The sequence below is a fragment of the Oreochromis aureus genome, linkage group 7 (genome assembly GCF_013358895.1).
Source record: "Oreochromis aureus strain Israel breed Guangdong linkage group 7, ZZ_aureus, whole genome shotgun sequence".
NCBI lineage: Eukaryota > Metazoa > Chordata > Actinopteri > Cichliformes > Cichlidae > Oreochromis > Oreochromis aureus.
Genome location: NC_052948.1, coordinates 47,693,640 through 47,718,776, shown reverse-complemented (window position 1 = coordinate 47,718,776; position 25,137 = coordinate 47,693,640). Strand labels below are relative to the sequence as shown.

At 41.0% G+C, this 25,137-nt stretch overlaps 2 protein-coding genes across 4 annotated transcripts in view; one reads left to right on the top strand and one right to left on the bottom strand.

Moving 5' to 3' along the window:
- Positions 1–18,501, bottom strand: part of LOC116331704 (gastrin-releasing peptide) — a 23,874-nt gene extending 5,373 nt beyond the window's left edge. The window contains exon 1 of the mRNA XM_039615915.1: positions 18,441–18,501. Coding sequence (XP_039471849.1) covers positions 18,441–18,459 — 19 coding nt within the window. The 5' untranslated portion in view covers positions 18,460–18,501. The remainder of the gene's footprint in view (positions 1–18,440) is intronic.
- znf532 (zinc finger protein 532) lies at positions 3,746–25,137 on the top strand. Of its 3 annotated transcripts, XM_039615913.1 has the most exons (10): positions 3,746–3,982; positions 4,604–4,965; positions 7,629–9,979; positions 10,315–10,496; positions 18,475–18,651; positions 20,178–20,340; positions 20,517–20,831; positions 21,803–21,915; positions 22,095–22,224; positions 22,310–25,137. In XM_039615913.1, the coding sequence occupies exons 3-10, from the start codon at positions 7,661–7,663 to the stop codon at positions 22,811–22,813; spliced, it is 3,903 nt and encodes a 1,300-aa protein (XP_039471847.1). In that variant the 5' UTR covers positions 3,746–3,982; positions 4,604–4,965; positions 7,629–7,660; the 3' UTR covers positions 22,814–25,137. The 3 variants fall into 3 exon arrangements, with proteins under 3 accessions (XP_039471847.1, XP_039471848.1, XP_039471846.1); XM_039615914.1 differs by lacking the exon at positions 4,604–4,965; XM_039615912.1 differs by lacking the exons at positions 3,746–3,982; positions 4,604–4,965 and adding an exon at positions 5,715–6,263.

Genomic DNA, 25,137 nt, shown 5'->3' with positions numbered 1-25,137 from the left:
TCCCTTTGTTGGGATTTAAACAGCAGATGGCAGTGTGGGTGAATTTACAGAAGATTCACGCTCTAAATTTGTGATTGAACTAAGAGTTGCAATATAAGTATAATATGTGATGGCAAAAGGCATGAAACTATTTATTTTACTTGTATGATAAGTCTACAATCTAATTTTTGTTATTACTGTTATATAGTATTTTTTCAGCTTAGTATATAATTATTTTAATGTGAGTTTTGAGCTGTGAATATCATGTCATATGACACATTAAGCAGTGTGATAGTGGTGTCACGAACACTGACTTTTAAAGGGTGGTCTTTTTGGCAGCATTCATTAAAATGAACAGTTTGCTTTGTGTTTGTCACAGTTTTGAGTGTGAAATCTTTTCAGACGCCAAAAACACAATATTGCTTTCATTTTAATAGACATAAGGAACCTACAGTGGGTTGTTTTTGATACAAATGCCATGATGGCTTGCACTAACTAATCAAACGAGTCAAAGAAGCTAATAATAACAACAATAATAATAATAATAATGATAACAATAATAATAATAATAACAATAATAATAATAATAACAATAATAATAATAATAATAACAATAATAATAATTACAAATGAAAAATGTTGGAAAGTTTTGGTTTAAATGAAGGCAAAGAACAATCAGAGAAAGAAATGCCTGTCAGGAATAGATTTCATGACTTATAAGTCTTCCCTTTCTTTGTAAATAGTTTCTGATTTACTCAGCATCAAACAGTAAGCGGCCTGAAAAAGTAAGTACTCATACATAAACTATTACTCCAACATTACCTAGTCTTTTTGTGTTCCCTTGAAGAGTAATGCATCATATTTCAAATTTACTTAGTGGTTCCTTATTACAAATTACACTGGTATTGTGTTACTAAAAAGTAGTATCTAGTAGTATTTATTTGTTCAACAAATAGCAAGTAATGATTACATTTAGGTCGATCCATTTTAGGACAATGATATAAAATTGTTTCACAACAATGGAAGTGCAGATTTTCAGGTTTAATTCAAAGAGTTTAACAAAAGGAATTAAAACCATTTTAATAGACAGCCCCCTATTTTTAGAAGCTGAAAATTAACTGGACAAAATAACATAATTGTAACCCTAAGGAACTGTTTTTAAAACTTGGACGATGATCATTTGCGACGAGTCACTGCCTGAAGTCTAGAACTAATGGACATCGTCAACTGTTCTGCTTCCTCCCTTGAAATGCTTTGCCAGGTCTTTACTGCAGCCACTTTCAAGCAGCAACTGCATTCAGTTTTGTCTTCAGTAACTGAAAAGCTGCTGCACTGGGCTGAGATCATGTGACTGACTTGGCCACTGAAGAATCACATTTCTTTGCTTTGAGAAACTCTTGGGTTTTTGTTGCAGTTTGCTTTGACTCATTATCCAGTTGCACTGTGAAGCACTGTCTGCTCAGTTTTGGGGCATTTGGCTGAATACATACATACATCCCCATGGCATAACACTGCCCCCGTACATTATTCACTGTTTAATGAATGTACAAGTTAATCTTGATTTCATATGTCCAAAAGAAATTTTTTTTCCACCCTGCAGACTCCGATCTTCCTGTTTTTTGGGTGTAACCGTGGTTTGAGCCCTTTGTATTTCCATTCATGAATTTGATTTAGTTCAATAAAATGTTATTTTGTAGCACTAAGTCGTAAGGTTAAGACGCTACAATAATAGAGCGAAACCCAAACAATCAAACAACCCACTTTGAGCAAGCACTCGGTGACAGTGGGAAGGAAAAACTTCCTTTTAACAGGAAGAAACCTCCAGCAAAACCAGGCTCTGGGATGGACAGATTGTTCATTAAAATTATGAGAATTTTGTGTTTTTCTGTATTTCTGACTATTGTTTGATTATGTGAGTTTCCCTTTTGTGTCCAGTCTGTTCTCATCTCTCTGTCTTGTCATCAGCATCTACTGCTGAAGTCTGTCTGCTCTCTCTGTGTTCTGCCTCCGTGGTTGCCTGGTTTCTCTGTCTTTTCATGTTAATAAATCTGTTGTCCTGGTCCCTGTGTTTATCCCTTAATTTTCCTGTTATAATCTATGTTTTATCCTTTTGTCAGTCATATCTTCATGTCTGTTTGTCTGGACTCAGTGTGTGTTATTTCCTGTTTTATTTTGATAGTCTCCTGTCTCATGTAGGTGATGTTCAGTTTTGCTTCCTTTGTCTCGTCTGGTGTGACGCAGCTGATCCTCTCTGATCCCGGCCACCGCAGCCACAGACTTTTCACACTCCTTCCGTCCAGCAGGGGGTTCAGGAGCCACAAGCCATCAGGTTTTTGAACTGCTGACATTCTGTACACACCATTACACACTCACTACTCTACACACTGTCACTTCAACAAATGTCACTTAAATGATCATTGCATAAGTTTTTGCACAAACTGTAAATACCAACAATTGTCTTAAATTCTCTAAATATTTATACTTGATTATTTTGTTTGTTTATTATTACTGTTCATTTCTTGTTATTTTCTTCTTAAATATAACTGCACACTTTCTATATGCTCATGTAAAGCCGAGGAGCATGAGCCAAAGAATTTCATTATGGGTAAATGTGGCTACACTGTTTATCTGTATATAACAATATACGTGTATATATTGTCTGTGTCTCCCTCTATTCTTTCTCGTGTCCTCCCTCATGCTGTATGAGTTTTATGCCGTCTGCTTAGCCTCAAGTCACTCTGTTCCTGTTCAGCTCAGATATAGTTTTTGGTTTTTGTTTCCTGCACAGTTTTACCAGTGTTAAAACAAAGCTGCGGCTTTGAGTTACATCAGTCTGCTAAGTCCTGCATCTGGGTCAACACTCTGTTTGCCACACACGCATTCACATGACATTACAGGGTTAATTTGTTATGAAATGATCAAGGAACAGGCTTTTCCTGAACATCAAACTGCGTGTCTTCTCCTGACCAAGTACTTCTTATGTATAACACACCTTGAATTTAAACATCTGCACTTCATGGCATCTTGATAGTTTAATTTAAAGTCCACATGGTGGTGTGCAGAGCTAAAAATCACAACAATTGTGTTCAAGAACTTATTGACCTAACTGTAAATATAGACAATAAAGTATACTATCTACTAGATATACTGTTTCAGTTTTCTTCAGCACACATAAACAGTATTGCTGACGTAATGAGACACTACTGAGTAACAACCATGTTTCACTCAATGATCCAGAAAAACGTAAGTAGATAAAAGAGTTCATCTAGAACTATGCATGAACAAATATTATCTACGATTCACTGAACATATCTTCCAGTTGGTTCTCCAGAACTACTGAAGCACTCATTATCTACTAGGTTGTCCTTTATTCATTTTTTAGTACCCAGTTGCACCTATTGTAAAGTGATACTGTAGTTAGATGTTTTTGTAGCTGCCGCTTATAATAGTCTATATACTCCATCATGTAACTCCATAATTACATGATAGAAATAAGAAAAAGTGTCAAACAAAACAGGAATACATGGCTGGCGTTTCTTCTGCCTCCCTTTAAAGCATTGGGAAAACACATTCAAGTGATAATATCTCAACCAGGAAATCTGGGGGGGGGGCAGGAGATGGCTTGCTTTTAGCAGCTCCTCTTATGCCCTGCATGAATGGAGACAACATGACGTCATGTGACTTTGTCTGTGTTAGGGGGTGGGGAGCAACCTCAGCCTCCTCTCCTGCACTGAATCTGTCACAGTGTAGAGAGACAGGAGGAACCATGAGGGCCTTTTTATAATATACATTCTCAGCTCCAGCTCCCCTTTCAGTGTAAAAAATGCATTTGTGTTGTCTGACGAATAAATCTGGCATGGTGCTTACATAATGAAGGATAATTAGTTTAAGCTGCAGCATTCGAGGCTGCCTTTGGTGGCTCTGCCAGATGTATCAAGGACTGGTAGCAGGCCAAAGAGAGTCAGTCTTATTCTGCTGAAAGCCTCTTCCTGCAGTCTGCCAGGTAGGTTATGAGCTATTTGATTTTGCACACCAATTTTATCACGCGTATTGTCATCGATGTTGTATGTAATACCTTGTGATTAGCTTGTCATTGGTATGTTATTTCTGTGCTTTGCTGTGTGGGCTAGAAGAATCATCAGATCAGGATGATTGAGCTCATGTCTGCAGATGTGAAAAAGAAGCCATTGTCCTTTGCATTGCAGTCACACCTCATGAATATTTTGTGTGCCGTTAAAAGCCGGGCAGCTGTTTGACCATCAATGCCAATGCTTTAATGTTTAACAACAAAAACGCAGGCAAGAGTCTCGGTGACGGCGGCACACAGACCGACAGTTGGGCCTAAACAGAGGCCTGGGCTATTCATACATTTTGTTTCTGTGTGTTATGTATCACTGGGAAAAAATGCGCAGGATCAAAACATGGACATCAGCCGTGATTCTGTGTTAACATCATTTATTGACTTATATTTGTGTTCTGTAGCGTAAATATATGAACACGGTGCACAAAATAAGACCCTTATTATACGCTCGCGCTCATTTCCTTTTCCTCCATTTCCTCTCCGCCTCCCCCACCTCCCTGTGTTTTTGCCTCCCTCTCTCGCTCTCTTCTTTCTCTGCACCAGCTGCTGCTGTTTCAGAGCCAAAGTGGAGAGTCCTCTCACCGCCTCCCCCCACCCCACCCCTGCACAGGCAGAGACAAAAGGCCTGATTCGCCTGCTGAATACTGCCCCCTTTCTCCATCCGTCCCTTCATGCACGGCCATAGTGGTGGTGGCGAGGGGTTCAGGATAATACGAGGCCTGGGCTGGGACTGAAAGCCAGGACTGACCCAGGGAAGGAGAGTGGGAGGAGGGGGAAGGGAGGGCTGAGGATGGAGGATGGAAGCTGAAGTGGTTGGGGCTGAGTAAAGGCAGGTGCTGAGGCCTCCAAAGGAAGACTTTTTTTCCACTCAATATCTCTCAGAGTGGGAAAAAAATCAGAGAAGGGTATGCCAAGTTTACCTTTTAAAATGTATATATGCATGACAGTGCATGTCTATGTCCCTGTGCGTCTCTGTGGGGGTGTATGTGGTGGCGGGGATGGCACGTGATTAAATTTTGGGAGGAAGGCGCATGTGCATGTGCGCCCTGTTTGCACATGTTTACTTTTGTTTACACTTCCTGTTATTATATGACAATGATAGGAATAATTCTGTTAGGGGCCACATCAAAGTCTTCAGTTTTCAGAGGGTTTTCTATCATGATTGGGGGTAAAGTACTGAGGGATGGGTCTGAGGAACAGGCCAAGGTTGTTCCTCAGTATAAGATTCAGCTGTTATCCTTATTGTTTAACCTTCTCAGTGCATTAGTAAGCAGCTATCACAAAGACTCATTTAGATGTCATTTTACCATTTAAGTCTTGTTGGCATCCATTACTGTTTTGTTTTTTTTGCAACAACATATCTGTGTTCAAACCAAGCATCATATTCTTCTCCATTATTTGTATTTTGTGGCTTGATTTCAAAGCTGTGCAAGCAACCAGACTAGTGTCCACCTGTAAAATGGTAATAGCACAATCCTTGTTCTTTTATAAAATCTTTGACAATATGGAGCTGGTTTAGTGAGAATTGTTGCAGTGCTTCCTGGGAGGTGAGCACACTGCTTCTGTCTGCAGCAGAAGGCTTTTATGCTGGGTGACCGGAACCAGCTGAAACCGGTTTGAGGCAGTCAGGGGGCTGACAGGAACAATGCTGTCTCTGTGCTCCATGGGGATAGAGATAGTCTAGGCTGCTTCATGGCAGACCTTCACAGCTCAACCATAGCACAAGCACAGACCCCGCTGCTCCTGCTAAATGCTGGCTGGATGTCCGAGCGCTAGCGTGCCGAAGCACAGCTCAGTGTGAGGGGAGCAGTGAGACTTGGGAAAGGACGAGGGCAGTGGGACGTGGCTGGCTGGGAGTCTGCAGCCTAGATCCTACCTCACACATACACACATGCATACACATAGGAGCATGATTGATCTGTTCTCTGTTTACATGTCTGTGTGCTGCGAGTAGTGTAGAGAATGACTAAGGACGATTTTTACCAAGACCACCATCACTCACCAGATCGCGGGATGTAACCTGAGCCTGTATTCTGGGCCCTTGCCTGGCTGGGAAGAAACAAGACTTTTTTCTTTTTTTTCAGGCAGGGTGGGGTGGTGGATGGCTTTTGTGGGTTAGTATTGTGACTTTGTTTGTTTCAGGATGGAAAGAAGGAAGGAAAGAAGGTTTGGCTAGTGGCTGGAGAGGGACGGAGGCAAGAGGGTGAGGAGTTGCTGATTCACTCGCATGTTTCCTCTATTATTTATTTAGACTTTAGTACTCTTTTACACATTGTGTCGATTTCAAGTGGTAACAATGCACGTCTATTAAACTGGTGTTGTCAAGATGGGTTCTATGTTGTGTATTTGACATATTTGCTTGCATTTAACCTTCACTTGGTTTCTACGTCAAGCTGTTCTGCCTGTCATGGCTGTGACTAGCTGTTCTTTCCACCAGGCCTTTCTCTCTCTGCTGCAGCTTCACACAGCTCAGCAGCCATTTTTTCCCCTCACTGCATATGTTTCCTGCCCTCTCCCCCCATAACATTTCTCCTTTTCTCTGTCATTTCATCACCAGCAAACAATATGGATTAAATGAGGAATTTTTTATTTTGCAATCCAAGTCCAGGTTACAGGATATCGGTCTGTCTGTGGAACTTTGGCTCCTGTAGATTTGGATGAAACAGTAGCACTGGTTCAGCTGCACATACAAGCAGAGCAGCTTAGCTGTCCCTTTTGTCCCCAACACTCATAACAGGCTACATTCAGACAGGCCCCATCATAGCTTGTTTAAATTGTTTTTGTAATAAAAATAAAGGCTGATTCCTTAAAAAAAGATGTTCAAAACACAAAACATTTCACCTGACTGTTAAGAATATATTCCTGAATTGTTTTTGATTATGATAAACAGACACATAGTGTTCCTGTTTATATTTAAACAAATTATTTAACTAAGCCAATTTATTGTGAACATTTTATTTCATATTATTCAAGACAAAATTCAGCTGAATAGTGACAACTGAAAAAGGAAAATCATATATACATACATATATATATATAGTTGAGGCATAGTACCATAATTCGGCAAATTCTTGACGAGAGCTAAAATTGGCATAATTAGTACTGTGGTATACTTTAAGTTTATTTCACTTTATGGTGTAATGATATAATGAAGTACTGAGCATGTAGATATTTAAGAGGAGAAATATTATTATTGTTTTATTTATTAATTTATTTAATCACATTTAATGTCATCATAGCATCACATCTACACACTATGTGGATGGTGTGTGACAACCTGGTGTACCTGTCTAAAACTAGTCAGTGAACTAACTAAGTTATGAGAGAAATAGGACTGAATTCTACATATTTATATTTAATGTATTAAGCAAACAACAATATAAAAAGAACACATTTTCTTCAGTATCCATTTTTTTAAGGCTAGCTTCATACCATCATTGTATGACTGACCTGATCGAATTCTTGTATACTTGCATACTCTTGTAAACAGAACAATTACAATACAGTTAAAGGTTGTAGCTCCCAAGACCAGCATAATAAAATGTTTTGATTACTTCTATCTTTCTAGGGTGATCACCTCATTGGAACAGGATCAGGAATATGGGAGATATGAAGACGCCAGACTTTGATGACCTGCTGGCGGCCTTTGACATCCCTGACATGGTGGATCCTAAAGCCGCTATTGAATCTGGCCACCAAGATGACCATGATGGACAGCTCAAGCAAACCAGTGCTGGTGTGACTAACAGTGAGAATGAGGCCCAACACCCCTCAGCAGCACATGATGTTGGTGTTAGTGTCATTGTGAAGAACACACGAAACCTAGACACAAGTGAACATTGTGGGACTGAATCAGAGAAGGGTAGGTATTTCCGCTCCCATTCCCGACTCCTTTCTGTTCGCAATGGACTTCATAATGGTTTGGTGTCCACAATACAAACTGGGGCTCAATACACGAAGAATGGATGTAAAATTCCAAGAGAGGAAGGCCAGAAAATGAACAATCAATCATGTACCGTCAATCAGTTTAGCCCAATTTCCAGCACAGAAGAGTTTGATGATGATGAAAAAATCGAGGTAGAAAACCCAGGAGACAAGCAGGGAGCTCACACAGCTAGGAAAGGGGAGCGGAACTCCAAATCTCCTAAACGGGAAAGTCTTTCCAAGCCCAAAACAAATGGAGACCAAAAGCCTGATCTTAACAACAATAACAGTGGTACTTTAAGAAGTTGTAAGTTCAAGAATCTCTGTCGGGCAACTTTGCCTGAAGGGAAACTTGAGGAAACAATGCCCAAGTCTCATAGCAAAGAGTGCCAAGAAGGTGGGCAGTCATCGGGACTTGGTAATGCATCCAGCCTTTCAAAAGTCAAATCCCAATCCTCAACAAAACTTTCATCTTGTATAGCAGCCATAGCTGCTCTAAGTGCCAAAAAAGCGGGTGCTGAAGACTTAGGTACTTTGGATTCTCCTACAACACAACAAGAATCAGCACAGGTCAAAGAAAATTCAAAAGTCCCAGAGAAGCCACAGGATCAGGAATCAGCCATGGAGTTTGCAAAGAGACTGCTAACAAGACAACCAGACAGCCCCTCTAGTGTGACTAGTGAAAGCAGCAGCAAAGGTTCCCCTGCCTCAAACACAGACACCACCCCAGTTATCCCAAAGGTCAGGATCAAAACAATCAAAACCTCAACTGGACAGATCAAGCGTACAGTCACCCGAGTCCTTCCAGAATTTGATCCTGAGGGTCTGAATAAAGGAGAGAACACATCTGTCATGACAACCACTAATCCTAGTGCATTTTTTTCATCTCCAACAAGACATTGTCTTCCAACCACAGTAGTAACCACCACAGGGAGACCTTCAATTGAAATAACCAAGCAAATGACAATTAAACCTGTTGCAACAGCATTCCTGCCAGTCTCAGCAGTCAAGACAGCTGGTTCCCAAGTTATCAACCTTAAGCTGGCTAACAACACAACAGTTAAAGCAACAGTCATCCCTGCTGCATCAGTACAAAGTGCCAGCAGTGCCATCTTGAAAGCTGCTAATGCCATCCAACAACAGACTGTCATGGTACCTGCCTCTAGTCTGGCAAATGCCAAACTTGTGCCAAAGACAGTCCATCTTAGTAACCTCAGCCTTCTGCCTCATACAGTGTCCTCTGCTGCCTGTGATTTCCAACACACCAAACAGCCCCAGCATCAGCAATCACAGCAAGCAAAACAGCAGACAATTCTCGCCAGTCAGCAGTCAAAGAAAGTCTCTAGAGTTCAAGTGTTCACTAGTTCTCAAAGCTCTGTGGTGGATGCCTTCAATAAAGTCCTGAGTAGCATGAATCCTGTCCCTGTGTACGTCCCAAACCTCTCCCCACCAACCTCAGCCTGTATCTCTCTACCCTCACTTGGCTACAAGTGCTTGGAGTGTGGAGATTCATTTGCTCTTGAGAAGAGCCTGACACAGCACTACGAGCGCCGCAGTGTGCGGATCGAGGTCACCTGCAACCACTGTGCCAAAAGTATAGTGTTCTACAACAAATGCAGCCTCTTGTCTCATGCTAGGGGTCACAAAGACAAAGGGGTGGTTATGCAGTGCTCACACCTAATCCTAAAACCCATCCCTGCAGATCAGATGATTGGTACATCAGCTGGAGGACCGCACGGCGTTAATGCCACCACCACTACCACTCAAGCACAGGCACCTGCGGGTCAAATGCAAGACAAGGTATCTGGTGGTGGGACCCAACCTGCAGTGATTTCAGCTCCAAGCAGTGCACCTGTTGTGGCAGCCATGCCGTTGGAGGATGACGCATCAAAGCTCTGCAGGCACAGCTTAAAATGCTTGGAGTGTAACGAAATGTTCCAGGATGACAACTCACTAGCAATGCACTATCAACAAGCATCGGAGTCCAGTAGTCAGGTGTGTATGTAATGTGTAAGTCACCACAGGATATGAGGGAAGCTATTTTTGCCAACTCCGGTTTATTTTACAAAATCTCAACAAAAGCCGCAGAAAATACCATGCTATGAAAACGCAAGGCATTCTGTATAGAAGGTAGAGTGTACAGTTGACTGTAAATGCTAAGGTACATGTCAGGAAGAAAGATAAAAAATAGTTTAATCTGCAGTATATATTAATTTGCATTAATAATACTATCATTTTAGTTAAATAACATGATGTATTCTGGAAGCAGTTTTCTAAATATAGTAGGGAAAAAAAGTCAATTTTTTTAATGTCTTTTCTTTATCCCATAGAAAACATGCACCATTTGCCAAATGCTTCTCCCAAATCAGTGCAGCTTTTTGTCACACCAGCGGATCCACCAGCACAAATCACCTTACATCTGTCCTGAGTGTGGTGCCAGTTGTCGCTCTGTCCACTTCCAGTCACATGTGACCAAAAACTGTCTGCATTACACTCGGAGAGTCGGCTACCGGTGCGTTAGAACTTTATAAACTTGTATTTTTGTCTTCTGTTATGCGAAATAGTTTTATTTTCAAAAGATGTGCTATTGAGACCCACGTTTATATGCATACTGTGAAATCTGATGAAAATATAAAAAATACATTGAGCCATGATTTTCTGAAAGTGGCCATACGCAGAATAAAATGTCTCTTGTTCTTGCTTTCCATTCAAACTGGCACTTATAATGTCATTTCTAATTACAGTTATTAAAACATCTTCAGCTTGACAATCCCATATCCCCAAAAGTGATATTATTCACAACAAAAATTACTGAGAAAAAATTGGACTGTCGCAGTTGGAGTCACCCAAGTTACATGCCATTAAAAATGAAAGTTTGTCTTTGAGCAATTACAGTTCAATTATGACCCTGGTCAATCAAATTGTTATTAAAAGAACAGTTGGCCATGAAGGTAAAATCTGCAACGATATAATACATTTTATTACATTCTTGGCCTCTTGATGATATTTTTACAGTTGATATGGCTCGTAATTGCTTATCAATTAAGAGTGCTATCAACTTCGTAGACATGACACTATATGCAAATGCACTTTCAGAACATTTCAATTTTAACTTAAATTCATAAATCAGCTCAATATACAAACATTTTACTTTTATCCCCAAGACCAGAGGTTAACAATCCAAAAATATAAATGTATTTTCTATGTCTATGTGACGATATCTGTATTTCTACTTCAATTAGTACTTTAAAAGGTGATTATAGAGAGATTTGTCAGGCTGGTCATTTCCCGCTGTTTCCACATACTAGTTATGGTTTCGGCAGGGCTCTAGACTAACTTTTTGCCACGGTTGCACTGGTGCGCCTAACTTTTTTTCTTAGGCGCACCAGCACAAAAGTTAGGCGCACCCAACAGTTCAACCGCATCGCTTAAAACCGCATTTTTACATGTGCACTTTTTTGGGGGGAAAATTGCTGTCTATACAGACACTATTAATTTGTAAATGATTAACTAACAATCTTGTCAACACAAAGTTCTTTATTTGGAGCACATTTCTACAAGAAAGATAAGTTAATGAAAAAGTGATTGTGCTTAAAGTGCTTTGGCACTCTTTGGCAATATTGTAGACAATGTTAAATTTAATCATCATCTCGGCCTCCTCTGACGACAAGTTTGCTGCTGCAGCAGGCAGCAGCAAACAGGTTGATGGCTCCGTGTCAGAGCACTGGCTATGAATTTCAGATGGATCAGGCCTTAACTTAACAAAAAAATTATCAATAGTTCTTTTCATCTTTTCTTATTACCCAAAGCTATATCCACTTCTGTCAGGCCTAGGCTACTCACTATGGCTGGGTATCATCACTCATTTCTATAATCCATTTCATTCCGATTCACAAGGTCCTGATTCGATTCGATTCAATTTTGCCTCAGAAAGTCAGAAATATAATTCTGATCATTTATCAGTACTGATACATGTGAGACTTCATCAGAGGTGTGAGCATCAAAGCAGATGCCTTTGTGTCAAAGTAACTGAGGATAAAACACAGAAAAAGGAGATTTTCCTGGCCTGCATGCTTTTTATAGCAGATAACCTTAAACATATTCTGCAAGTTTACATAATTTTAAAAAGTTTAAATGTCTTCAGTACTGAACAACAAAAATTACGCTCTCTTTTCCGAGGTCATTAAAGTAAAAAAAAAAAAAAGAGTGGCCAACAGGGCTGTACAACAGTAGACTGGTGGGTAATAAGCGAATGAATAATGCCGAAAACTGAGATTTGAGATGGGAAACTGTTCTTGAAGTACACAGAGAGAGAGAGAGAGAGAGAGAGAGAGAGAGAGAGAGCTGTGCATGAAGTGTGATTTTTTTTTTTTTTTGTCTGTCCCATTTGGTTCTTTAGCCGTCAGAATTGTTGTCTGAAGACCAACAAGGATACCAAATGGATTTATTTTGCCAAATGGATCATCATGGCATTGCCGTATTGGTCCATTTGATCAAACTTTGGTGTTATTATTTATTTTATTTTCAGTTGTTACAGATGGGACAGACATGACTGGGGGATAGGAAAGGGAGAAAGAAAGAGAGGGAGGAAAAGAAAAACAGAAGGGAAAAGGGACAGTGAGAAAGGGCACTTACAAAGACAAAGAGAAAGAAAAAAAAAAATCTCCTGGATCACCTGTTGAGAGAAAAAGAAGAGAAGACAAGCAAAAAAACCAAACAAAGACAAAGCAACATACTAAACACAACACCATCACGTTAATCTAGCTAAGTGTAAACAGCAGTAAATACTAAATATTGAAAGTTGTTGTGCAGCACGCAGGACAGACAGCGCACAATGTGCTTTGAGGTGTAGTTTATGTCTACGAACAGTGAACACCCGTGTGCACACCTGTGTGGATCAACGCGCTTGTATACAAAAGGTTTCCCCATGTAACGGTCTGCTAGAGGGGTGTGGAGGGCCATAGCCCCCTCCCCCAGGGCATGAAGCAGGCATGGAGGAGATCCAGGCTCCAGACATCCAGAGGTCCCAGAGTGCGAGAGCCCAAGGAGTACCACCGGAGGGGCATCCGTGCCACCCTCCTGGGAAGGGCTGAGGAGATCCCCAGACGAGGGGGTCACCCAGTAGCCACGGAGCAGAAGCCAGAGGGGGCTGCACTGGCGTGCCCGCCGGCTCTGCCGGCAGCCAGCTGTGCCAGAGTGAACCAAGTTGCAGGCCCCGAGGCCGGAGGCCCGAGGGCCCCCTTTGCCCTGGAAGAGGCCTGACCGAGCGATAGGCACCAGGCCCCGCCAAGTAGCCACCGGGAGTGAGCTGGTGCATACCTGAGCGCCCAGCCCCGGACACCAAGAACCACCAGTGCACCAACCCCTGAGGGCATCAGTTACCAGCAGGGAGTGTGGTGAGGGGAGATAGGCCTCCACACTTGGAGGGCCTGGGAGTACCCAGGGAGGTGGAGTCTAAGACCAGACCTGACATATAGACACAGACAAACAGGCACACACAGACATAAACATGCTTTCCCACCCTCATGCACACATATACAAACACTCAGCACTCACCCAACGTAAGGATAGACATACATAGACATGTACACACAATCATACTCCCCAAACATACTCTATGCCCCGGGTCCAGGTACCCTCCCCCAGAGGGGGAAACAGCACCCAGACCCAAGAGATGTGACCCTTTCCCCGGGGTGGAGGCAAGCAGACCGCCCAGGCTCCGCAGCAGCAGGGAGGCCAATCGGACAGCCAACACCTCCTCCCAGCCCCCGCCCCAATGGCTAGTAGAGAACGGGGTGTGTGAAGACCCCATACCTCCCTCCTCCCGCTCATGTGTAGTGTTGCTGCGTGTTGTTCTAAAGTGCATTTAAAACAAGGGAGGGCATGGTGCTGCTGCCAGAGAGCAGCAGGTGTTAGCACGCCCTCCCGAGAACCCTCAATGTCTACATGGATTTAAAATTGAGAGGTGGGCACCGCGCCAGAGGTAGGGTTGAATACCCAAACCGTCCTCTGGGCGCCGTTAACGTGGTCACCCTCAAGGCCCTATATACATATATATATGTGTGTGTGTGTTATGAGAGTGTGAATAATGTGGATGTCTAAGTTGTGAAATAAAATTGAGGCACAGGTGGCCAGAAGGGGACAGAGGGGGGAATGCCTCCCTGCACCCTGGTGACACACCCGCACCCCAAGGCCCTACCTGTGTGGGTGGGTGTGGTGGAGCGGGAAGAGGGAGGCAGCCGGGATGGGAGGAAAAGAAGGAGGGCAAGATGCCCTCCTTAGGGCCAGCTCCCCGCTGACCCCAGTAGGCACCCCCGTCCTCTAGTACCCACCAAGGCAAGGGAGCCCAGGCCCATCCAGACCGGGGCCTATGGCAGCAGCGCCGCTAAGCCCCACAGGACCTGGGGAAGCCCACCCCACCCCACCGCAGAGGAAACTATACCCACCCCAACATTCAATCATCTCCAGACTACACAAGACAGCAGACACCCAGGTTAGGTTTATTCTCCACCTCTCCTGTGTCTCTCCCCCACCTGCAGAGTGGACTTCTGCAAGGTTGGAACAACCTCCCTGCCAGTTGAAGAGCCCCCCAGTTAGGCCGATGCACCAGAGGCCCCCCGCGCCAGGGCTGAGCCCCCGCGCACCCACCCGCCCACAACCTCGGCGACACACCGACGAGGACCGAAGCCCCCAAGGCCCAGCCAGAGCCCCATCACGGAGACGAAGCACCCCCGAACCCCAAGCCCCCCCGCCTGCCATCATTTTTATAGCGGCAACCCTTCCCATGAGTGATATGGGTAAAGATTTCCATCTAGCCAGATCGCTTTCTACTGTCTTTAAAAGCGGGATGTGGTTTAATTTAGTTAATTCTGAAAGCTTAGGAGAGACATTAATACCTAAATATTTTATATTTCCAGATTGCAGTGGTGTAGGAGAAGAATTATGGAAGGAGCAATTAATCGGAAGAACTGTAGATTTTGACCAGTTGATTGAATAATCTGAGACTCTTGAGAAAGAATTTATCAATTCAATCACCCCAGAGATATTGGTTTGTGAGTTTTGGAGAAAAAGTAACACATCATCCGCATAAAGGCTGATTTTATGTTCTACATTCTTGCATTTTAAGCCCTTAATTACTGAATTCTGTCTAATTGCTGCTGCTAGTGGCTCAATAAAAATTGCAAACAGTGAAGGGGAGAGTGGGCATCCCTGCCTGGTGCCCCTCAGGAGACAGAAGCTGGAGGATGTTTGGTCATTTGTTCTGACACAAGCTGTTGGGGAATTATATAATATTTTTAACCAGTTTATGAAAGAGGTTCCAAAACCAAATTTGTGTAAAGTTGCAAATAGAAATTTCCAGTTAACTCTGTCAAATGCTTTTTCTGCATCAAGAGACAATATTATGGTTTCAATGTTTTTACTGCATGAGTAGTCTGTTAAATTAAGTAATCTACGTGTATTTGTTGATGAGTGCCTACCTTTTATGAAACCAGTTTGGTCAGGATGAATTAAAAGGGGGGTCATTTTCTCTAATCTCTTTGAGAGAGCTTTGCAGATTATTTTAAGGTCTACATTAATAAGGGATATTGGACGATAGCTTGAGGGATATACAGGGTCTTTGCCTGGTTTTAGTAAGAGACTGATATTTGCAGAGTTCATATTTGGTGGTAGTCTACCATTCTCTTTGATTTCCTGCAACATTCTGTAAAAACTGGTGTTAGAATCGTCCAGAATTCTTTGTAGAATTCTGCAGGAAAGCCGCCTGGACCTGGAGCCTTATTATTGGGCATGCTTATCAGGGCTTCCTGGAGTTCACCTGGCGTCAGTGGCGAATCCAGTGTCATTGCTTGGGTGTCTAATAATTTTGGAAGAGTTATGTTGTCCAGAAACTGATCAATTTCGTTTTTAGATGGGTTTATTTGTGGTGTATATAAAGTTTCATAGAAATCTCTAAAAATTTTGTTTATTTTTTAAGATCATATATTGTATTCCCAGATAAATCTTTAACAGCACATATAGTTGTTTTTTTTTATTGATTTTTAACTGGTTAGCAAGAAATTGTCCGGATTTGTTACCGTGTTCATAATTTTGCAGGCGAAGTCTTTGTACTAAGAATTTAGTCTTTTTATTAATAATTTCATTTAATTCTAGTTTTGTTTTGCGTAAATTGTTTAATATTTCTTGATCTTGGTGTGATACATAGGCTTTTTCTAAGGATTTGATGTTTTTTCCAGTTCTTGAATATTTTTGTTTTCTTCTTTCTTCTTATGTGATGAGAAAGAAATTATTTTACCTCTCATCACGGCTTTCCCTGCTTCCCAGAGGACAGATGCTGATGTTCCAGGAATGTCATTAAAGTCTAAATATGAAGTCCATTCTTTTTAAAGTATTTGATAAACTCTTCATCTTTGAGCAGCGATGTATTAAATCTCCAGTTTTTACTTGGTGTGGTATTATTCTTCTGCATTAGTGTTAAAGATACAGGAGCATGATCGCTGACAGCTATAGGATGAATCTCAGTGTCTGAAATGTCACTCAGCAGTGAGCTGCTGACCAAAAAATAATCCAGACGAGTAGGAGTGATGAACATGTGAGAAGAAAGAATATTCCTTACTGTTAGGGTGGAGGGAGCGCCATGCATCGCAAAGACCAAAGTCGCTCATATACTGTTTGATTATATTTGTGGACTGCCAATTACGCTGAGTTCCTGCTGTATTGAGCCTATCCATTTCTTCATTTAGTCCCAGGTTGAGGTCTCCCCAAGAACAATTGTGCAATCTAGGTGTTCGGAGAGTGCACTAAAAAACCGTGGAAGAATGAGGGTCATCAACATTCGGACCATATATACTTACAATACCTAGCTTTTGGTTAAGTATAGATAGTTTGACTATTAGGAATCTGCCCTCTGGATCTATAACTGTATCGAGTACTGTGAAATTAATATTTTTATGTATTAGAATTGCTACTCCTCCTTGTCTAGAATTATAACAGGCTGAGAACACATTAGGAAACTCAGGTGTTTTAAGTTTATTCAAACCTGTGACAGGCATGTGGGTTTCTTGTAATAAAACAACGTCTGCCTGTAGTTTTTTAAGTTGGTTAAGTATTTTTAACCTTTTTTCCCTAGAGCCAGCTCCATGCACATTCCATGAGACAAACCTTGAAGTGTGATTTTATCGTGGGGGAAGCAAAACAGCACAAGTCAGAGGGAATTCCTGACGATGTTTATCAAATGTGAAGCGTAGTTTGGATCTTCTTTTGCTGTTGGTTCAGTGAATTTTGGTTGGAGAGAGACAAAACATGCAGCTCAGAATCTAGCACAAAAAAAGACGTAAACACAGCGCGGACCCGACGCATCAGAATCAGTGAGCTGTCGGCTTTCAGCCCTGACGGCATGTCCATGTACGGGCCGTCGGGTGAGAAAGCCGAGAAAGAAAAAGCGGATTCTGGTGCGTTGGGTCCACTCTGTGTTTACGTGGAATTCGTTTACCTGCTCTCATTTACTGTTTGGTGGTTGTTCAAATAGTTTTGTGAGCTTTAACCTGAGATTCTGGCGTTTCTGGCAAAATACATTTATATTTAAAAGTCGATTCAGGATTTCATGAATTGATATCGCTTTGTTCAAGCTACTCACCTCTCTCTATCCACCTGCACTTTCAAACGTACACATGAAGGGGCCCGCCCCTGACTATCTCTGATTGGTTTAGACCACAATAGGGGCATAATGTGTGTCAGTTGTTGACCACATGGAGACTTTCAGAGTTGCGGATTTTTTTTTTTTTTTTGTACTCGAAAAGTAGGATTTTTTTTTAGTCGCACCACTGGAAAATGTGGTCGCATTTGCGACCAAATTGGTCGCACTCTAGAGCCCTGTTTCAGTCACACATGCATTGAGACCAGTTGGTAACCTCATGTTGACCTCTGGACCCTGGGTTAAAGTTTGAAATCACAAGGTTTTCAACTCAGCATATATTCTTCCAATTTCACCTAACAACTGTCCCACATCTCAGTTGTTCACAGAATACACACTTTTACTGATGGCTGCCTGGTGGTCCTGGCAACCTGTCTCTAGTCCTGGAGAAATGGGGCTTCAGCTATTGATTTCACATCAACTGCCAGCAATTGCTTTTTTTCCCTCGTGATTAATGGTTGCCAATTAGCCTTTAGGTCTTTGTGACTGGGGCCTAAGTTAACTATCGTGTATTTTAATATGCAATATAAAACTGGTATTGGGCTTCATATTTAACTCCTAAAACACATTTATGCATATTTATTCATATATTTTACTATAAACTCAAGAATCAGGTCCAGGTTTGACACGAGTCTTTTGCAGACTAAGGTGCTAGACTCTTGATGGCACAAAGTCAATGACCATTTTCAATTCATATCAACAAAGTTTCTGTTAGGAGAATGTGCTGAATTGATTTATAAAATGTAAATTGAGTCAATATCTTACCTTTTCTTCCTTTCTCCATTCTTTGTCCCTCCAGCTGTACCCACTGTAGTGTGATCTTTGCTGATGTCGCAACTCTAAAGTCCCACATACAAAGTACTCACTGTGAGGTCTTCTTTAAATGTCCTCTCTGCCCCATGGCCTTCAAGTCTGCACCGGGAACACACTCACATGCATATACACAGCATCCAGGACTGAAGGCAGGCGAGCCCAAGTAGGTCTTCACATGGTGTATCTATCATCTTTTACAAAAATATGTAAAACAGAACCTAATTCTGAAAATATTTTTTCAAAAATACAATCATTTGCAAATCCCATAAACATATATTCTATTCACAATAAAACACAGAAAATGTATCAAATGTTTTAACTGACAAAATGCACCATTTTAAGAAAAATATTATCTTATTTTGAATTTGATGGCAGCAACACATCTCAAAAAAGTCGGGACAGCCAAGTTTACCACTTGTAGCATTACCACTTCTTTTAACAACAGTCTTTAAATATCTGGGAACTGAGGAGACAGTTCTGGGTCTTCTTTATCTTATTTTTAACTTCATGATGTGGCAAATATTTTCAGTTTGTTAAAGGTCCTGACTGCAGGAAGGTCTGTTCTGCATCCAGACTCTTCTACAATGAAGCCACACTGTTGTCCATTAGTGCTAATTCCATAGGCACTAATGTATACTATCAGAGATGCACTGCCAACCAACAAGCTGGATGGCGTCCTCTCCTCTGCAGCATCAATGTTTTCCAATAAAAGATTTAAGTCCATTGTAAATGAGCAGTGTAGTCTGACAACCTGAAGAACACAGACATGCAGTATTGATTTTCAGCCTTCTACCTTGTGCACAGATATTTCTCCAGATTCTCTGAATATTTGGTCATATTATGTACTGTATATAATAAGATATTCAAAAGCCTTTACAATTTTACATTGAGAAACATTAATTCTAAAACTGTTTCACAATTTGTATTTTTTGCAAATAGGTGAACCCCTGCCAGTCTTCTGACAAACTCGGCCTCTATAAGATACTTCTTTATAACAAATAATGTTACCAATTAGTTACCTAATTGGTTACAAAATATTTCTCCAGCTTCTTGTTTTAAGTACCACCTACTTTTCCAGTATTTTGTCCCCAATGTTGCTGCCATCAAATTCAAAATGAGCCAATATTTATCATGATGCGTTTTCTGTGTTCTATTGTAAATAAAATATCCGTTTCTGAGATTTGCCAATCATTGCATTCTGTTTATATTTACATTCCAGACAGATTCCTAACATTTTCAGAGCTGGGTTTTCAAATTAATCTCAGTTATATACCCATATAAATAATAACTGTTTTCATGGTCTACGCATCAACATAAATGTACGTAAGCTTTCTTTGACACAGGCACACGTCAGTGTAACCTAATGCCCATGTCCAATGACTTTCATTATCCTTGCTGTTTCATCAGTAGTAGGATTTGTGTGTTTTAGATGTGGTGGCTTAGCTTTGGTTTGTTTTTTCCACACAGTAACCTTTCACTTACTTACTTACATCACTCATCATCAACAGTTCCTATGATATATACGCTGGGCAGCAGCTGTCCTTGACCCATTTGGCCTGAGTGTCCCTCAAGTTGAATATTTCATACTATATGTAGTGGACTGGCACCAATATTAATTATAAGCATGATGTAAACCCAAAAGCATTTGAACAGCTCCCATCCCTAAATACTTCTCTGTCTGTCTTTCAGGATGATCTATAAATGTTCCATGTGCGATACTGTGTTTACTCTTCAGTCCCTCCTCTACACACACTTTGACCAGCATATAATCAATCATAAAGTTTCAGTGTTTAAATGTCCCGACTGCTCCATGCACTATGCACAAAAACAGCTCATGTTGGATCATATTAAGGTAGGCATAAAAAATATATAGTTTGATTTTTGTGCAATAGGATTAATTTTTCTATGAGTATTTTTAACTTGAAATTAAACCTTTTACTGTACCTTCCAATTAATCTCATGAGCTTTACTTTAGAAATGTCAGACTGTAGATTTTTTACACTTTGTGCCCACATGGCTCATTTTCAGGCCATACATGGAACCTTGAAGACAACGGAGGGCCCGCCAAACCTGGGGATCAACCTTCCACTGAGCACGAAGCCCACTAATTCTAACAGCACCAACAGCAAGAGCCCCCATAATAATAACAAAGATGGAGGAAATATCAACGGTCAAAACAAGGGAGAAAAGAAGCCTTCAGCTTTGTCAGTAAAGAAAAATAACAGTAACTGTTCAGAAGACTTAAAGACTTCTCCCAGTTCAGGATACACATGTAAAGACTGCAATAGCCTCTTCAGTTCCAGGGAGCTCTTTGTGGTGCACATGAGGCGAGAACATGGCAAGGTAAATATCTGCCACTCTCATAAGAAAGTTTAAGATTTGCCAAATTATTGTTTTTAAGATTTGCTTAGTGTTGATAAATGAGTTGAGCTTCTCTGAAGATACACAAGTATAACCAGAAAAGGGGTGTAATGGTTGAATGTAGATCACAGAGGCCCACATTGGAGATCAAATGCAGTACGCTTTATTGAGTCAAAATTTTTAAAGCATATTTTTAGTATCTTAGGCCTAGAGCTCAGTCAGCATTTATTCTCAACTGGTTGGCAAACCGTTGCTGGCTGTCACTAGATGAAATCAGTCACAAAGAGGCTGCTGCATCAAAACCCTCCTTGTGATTACTTTGGTTGACAGGAGTTTGCTGTGGTGGTCAGGGGGTAGTGAAACTTATAAAAGTGTCCCAAACCAGAAATGGAGAACATTCACCTTCAAAGTGAAAGCTGCACCTTGCCACTGCAACCGACATGTTTCAAAAGGGGAAACTTTCAGATTGAAGGCAAATGGTCTTCATTTCCAATTTGATCAAACGTTGGTTAGTGAGTAGTTGGCAGTTACCATTTTCCATGCAAATGACTCCCAACGAGGTTTGCAATGCAGCATCACATACCTCTTTGCAAGCAGTTTCACCTAGCAGTTGCTGTGACATTGATTGCCTAAGCCCCTGACCCCTGACGAGTCAGTGACCCCTAGTAACCACTGGACGCTAGTGACAAAAGGCAACTTCCTGCAACCACATGCCACTGGGTGCAGGACTACACCTTTTTCCCTAGCGTCCAGTGGTTACTAGGGGTCACTGACTCTAGGTCAGGGGCTTAGGCAATCAATGTCACAGCAACTGCTAGCAACCTCTAGCAACCACTTGCAGGTGGTCAAGGAATACTCATTTATCCTAGCAAGTGGTGGCTTCCAGGCAGTTGCCAAACAGTCTCTAGGTCTATATGACTTAGTCCTCAGACATTCTTCCCTTCCCCCTGCAGATATTGAAAAAGCACCCCTGTCGACAGTGTGACAAGTCTTTCAGCTCCTCCCACAGCCTTTGCCGACACAATCGTCTCAAACACAAGGGTTTACGGAAGGTCTACACCTGCCCGTGAGTATCGCTTTCACTGCAACTGTTTGAGGAATGCTTACATTTCCTAAAGTCTTATTTGTGTCCATGGTCTCCATGACGAACTCACATTTTCTTGTAGGAAAATGTGCCTTGTCCTTAGTGAAGTCTGAGATACTTTTTTTAATGTGCCTTTACTTTTTTAAATTGTGATTTTATAGGCACTGCCCAGCTCTCAGTCAGCCCTTTACTAAAAGAGTGTTGCTGGATCAGCACATTCAACTGATGCATGGAGTGAAAGATGTAGGAGGAAAGACTCATAACATGGAGGCTTTACCTGACAAAGAAAAGGTACTGTGCTACAATTTTAGAAGGAAATTGCTTCTTTGTTTTTCATGACATCTCTGAGCTAACTTTCACATAATGTCCTTTACAGAGCCTCAGCCCCAAAAGGAAGACAGAAGATGATGAAGGAGATCCAGGGTTGAACTCCAGGGGCACTATCTCGCAGCCACTGAAGAGGCTTAAGGTGAACATCCTCAAAGTTCACAAGTGTGCTGTCTGCAGCTTCACCACTGAAGATTTTGCCGCGTTCCAAGAGCACATTCCTCAGCACAAGTCTGACGGCTCATCTTACCAGTGTCAAGAGTGCGGCCTGTGCTACACCTCCCACCGCTCACTGGCCCGACACCTCTTTATTGTCCACCGGCTGAAGGAGCCTCAAGGCCTTGGCCGATATAACGGACGGAGCAAGGAAGATGAGGAGAGTCAAAGAGAGAACCAGTTCGATGTTACTGATGAGAACAGTGATGGGACACCAAATACTAAATGTAAGGTGTGTGGGAAGATGTTTGAAACGGAGGGAAACCTGAACACTCACATGAGGACACACGGGATGGCGTTCATAAAGGCAAAGAGACTAAGTGCAGCGGAAAAGTGAAAGAAAGACACTTTTTACTCATTCCACAATTCAACTCAAACAGCTTGTTAAACCTACAGTACCTCCACTGACTGTGTTTATGTTGTAGGTACATCATGTAAATGCAGTGGTATATATTATGTATACAATACACACTAAAAAGTATGTGATATACATCAAAGTCCTTTAACGTATCTGAGTAAATTGAACAAAGTTTCTGGTGAAGATGTTTATAAAGCCTTACATAGAACTTTTCTAGAAGAGCCTTTTATGTGAAATCGTTTCCACAGTTGTCTTCTTGCTAGGACCAGATAATGTATGGACAATATAGTCTAATGGGATTAACCCTCATACAGTCAGCAGTGTTCTAAACTTTTAATGCCCAATGAATGTCTGTCAGAAAAATATATCAATCTGTGGGGAAGCTCGCAGCTAACTTGATTTTAAATTGTTTTTGAAAATTCATAGATCCCTTTAGGACTTACCTTCTACAACAAGACCCCACTTCTTATAACACACCCAGAAGAACATGTGTGCAGTAACTTTGAGCTGAAGTAAAAGTAAATATCAAACAATTCAGGACAATTGGTTAAAGAAGCAGCTTAGTGTCATTTGAATTTTCATGAAGTCAGCTGCTAACATATCAACAAACAAAGTTTGGAATATGGAAACATAAATATGTGACGCAGCATACAAAAGCTAGGCGAAGTTTTTTTTTTTTTTTTCATTTTAATGTCAAAATGTCTCGATTAACATCCAAAAAAAAAAGATTTTTGTTTATTTTCTATGAGGTTTTAAGTTTAGTAAATGATTAAACTTTCATTACAAACTTCACAAGGAATACAAGAAACCGTCAATCGATTACAATTCACAGGCTAAAGACAGAAAAATATTCAGCATCACTGAGGGGCAAATTTCGTTGACTATCCGAATTGCACTCTTATGCCTGAATTACACTTCTGTGGCGAAACTATGTAGAGCCTATGTTTCAGAAGGGTTTGTGGTTACAACACACCTGCAGATGCAGATTTAACACAGAAGTATAAATAACCTGTTAGGCATGTGTGGCTGTGCTGAGTTTGATTTGAACTTTGCAGCTGAGAGCTTTGATATTAGGATTTGGGGTAAAATTGTGCGTTGTTTATATGCAGTTTATTCATCAGAAGCACTTAAAGAATCTATATTTGTCAGACAACGATACACAGTGAAGTTAAGATAAACACTGGTGATATCGTAAAGTCCCTTTCCTGTGCCGCGTCACATAGGAGTTTAAGGCTCCCAACTTTACTGATCAGAAAATCAAACTTTACTATTTACTTTAAAGAAACTTGTGGGCCAATTTTTTTTAAGTATTTTATAAAGGATTGTGATATTTTTTAAGTTGATGTTTCATTACTATCTTAATATACTGTAACTGGCAGCTCTTTGAGATTACAATTCACTTACAATGTTTATTTACCTAAATATTGTAAATATGAGACAAAGCACTTGACTTCCTTTGAACAGCAGTCCTCTTTACAGTATATTAGTGTAATTCTAACAAGAGCACAATAACAGTAAAATTGTAACGACACTAGAGTATCATTTCATTTACTGTGGATGTGAATGTTTTTTTCATTTCATGGTTCTTCATGTTATTCATCATGATGAATGTTCACTGACAGGAATTATACTGAAACAAACTTCTGAGGTAGAAGAAAACGTCTATGAATGTACGCTTGGCTGTAAATGGGTGACAGCCAATTCAGTGAAATAAACGCAAGATTGTTGCTCATTGTTTTCTTTGGTCTCAGCCTTTCCCAAAAGAAAGCCTCACTTTGTTTTGTTGTTGTTGTTGTTGTTTTATAATGACAATAAGACTTGAAATGTCTTGCGCTGTAAAACTGCATGCGAGAACCAGTCTGTTGATTAGAATGTGTCTTGCTGCCACTGCTGCCATTTTTAAACACTTCTGATGCTTGTGTACAAAAATTGTTCTAAATGTTAATAAATGATGTCTATTACACAGGAGACATCAGGTCTTCACTGGGGGAGAAATCCTGTCATGATCATCCTGATGTACCTGATTCTGCTTAATATTACTATTAAGACTAATGTCTAACAGCCAGATTGATATAATTGTACTCAATGATAAAAACAAGTAGTTCTCTGATGAGCCACTCTCCCAGTAATACTTAGAGTCAGGTAAAAAAGAAGAAAAAAGTAAATACACCCTTGATTCAGTAGGTTGCAGAACCACTTTTAGCAGAAATAAGTTGAGGCAATCATTTTCTACATGCCTTTATCTATCTGTAACTTTGTTGTGGAAACATTCTGGCCCACACTTCTTTCACAGTTCTCTTAAG

What these genes read in the sequence shown, in the direction of transcription:
- znf532 (XM_039615914.1), top strand. Translation starts at nt 7,661, where the DNA reads ATGGGAGATATGAAGACGCCAGACTTTGATGACCTGCTGGCGGCCTTT. An exon ending in ACTCGGAGAGTCGGCTACCG is followed by an intron (nt 10,497 to 18,474) that starts GTGCGTTAGAAC and finishes TTGTCCCTCCAG; the next exon opens with CTGTACCCACTGTAGTGTGA. An exon ending in TCATGTTGGATCATATTAAG is followed by an intron (nt 20,341 to 20,516) that starts GTAGGCATAAAA and finishes GCTCATTTTCAG; the next exon opens with GCCATACATGGAACCTTGAA.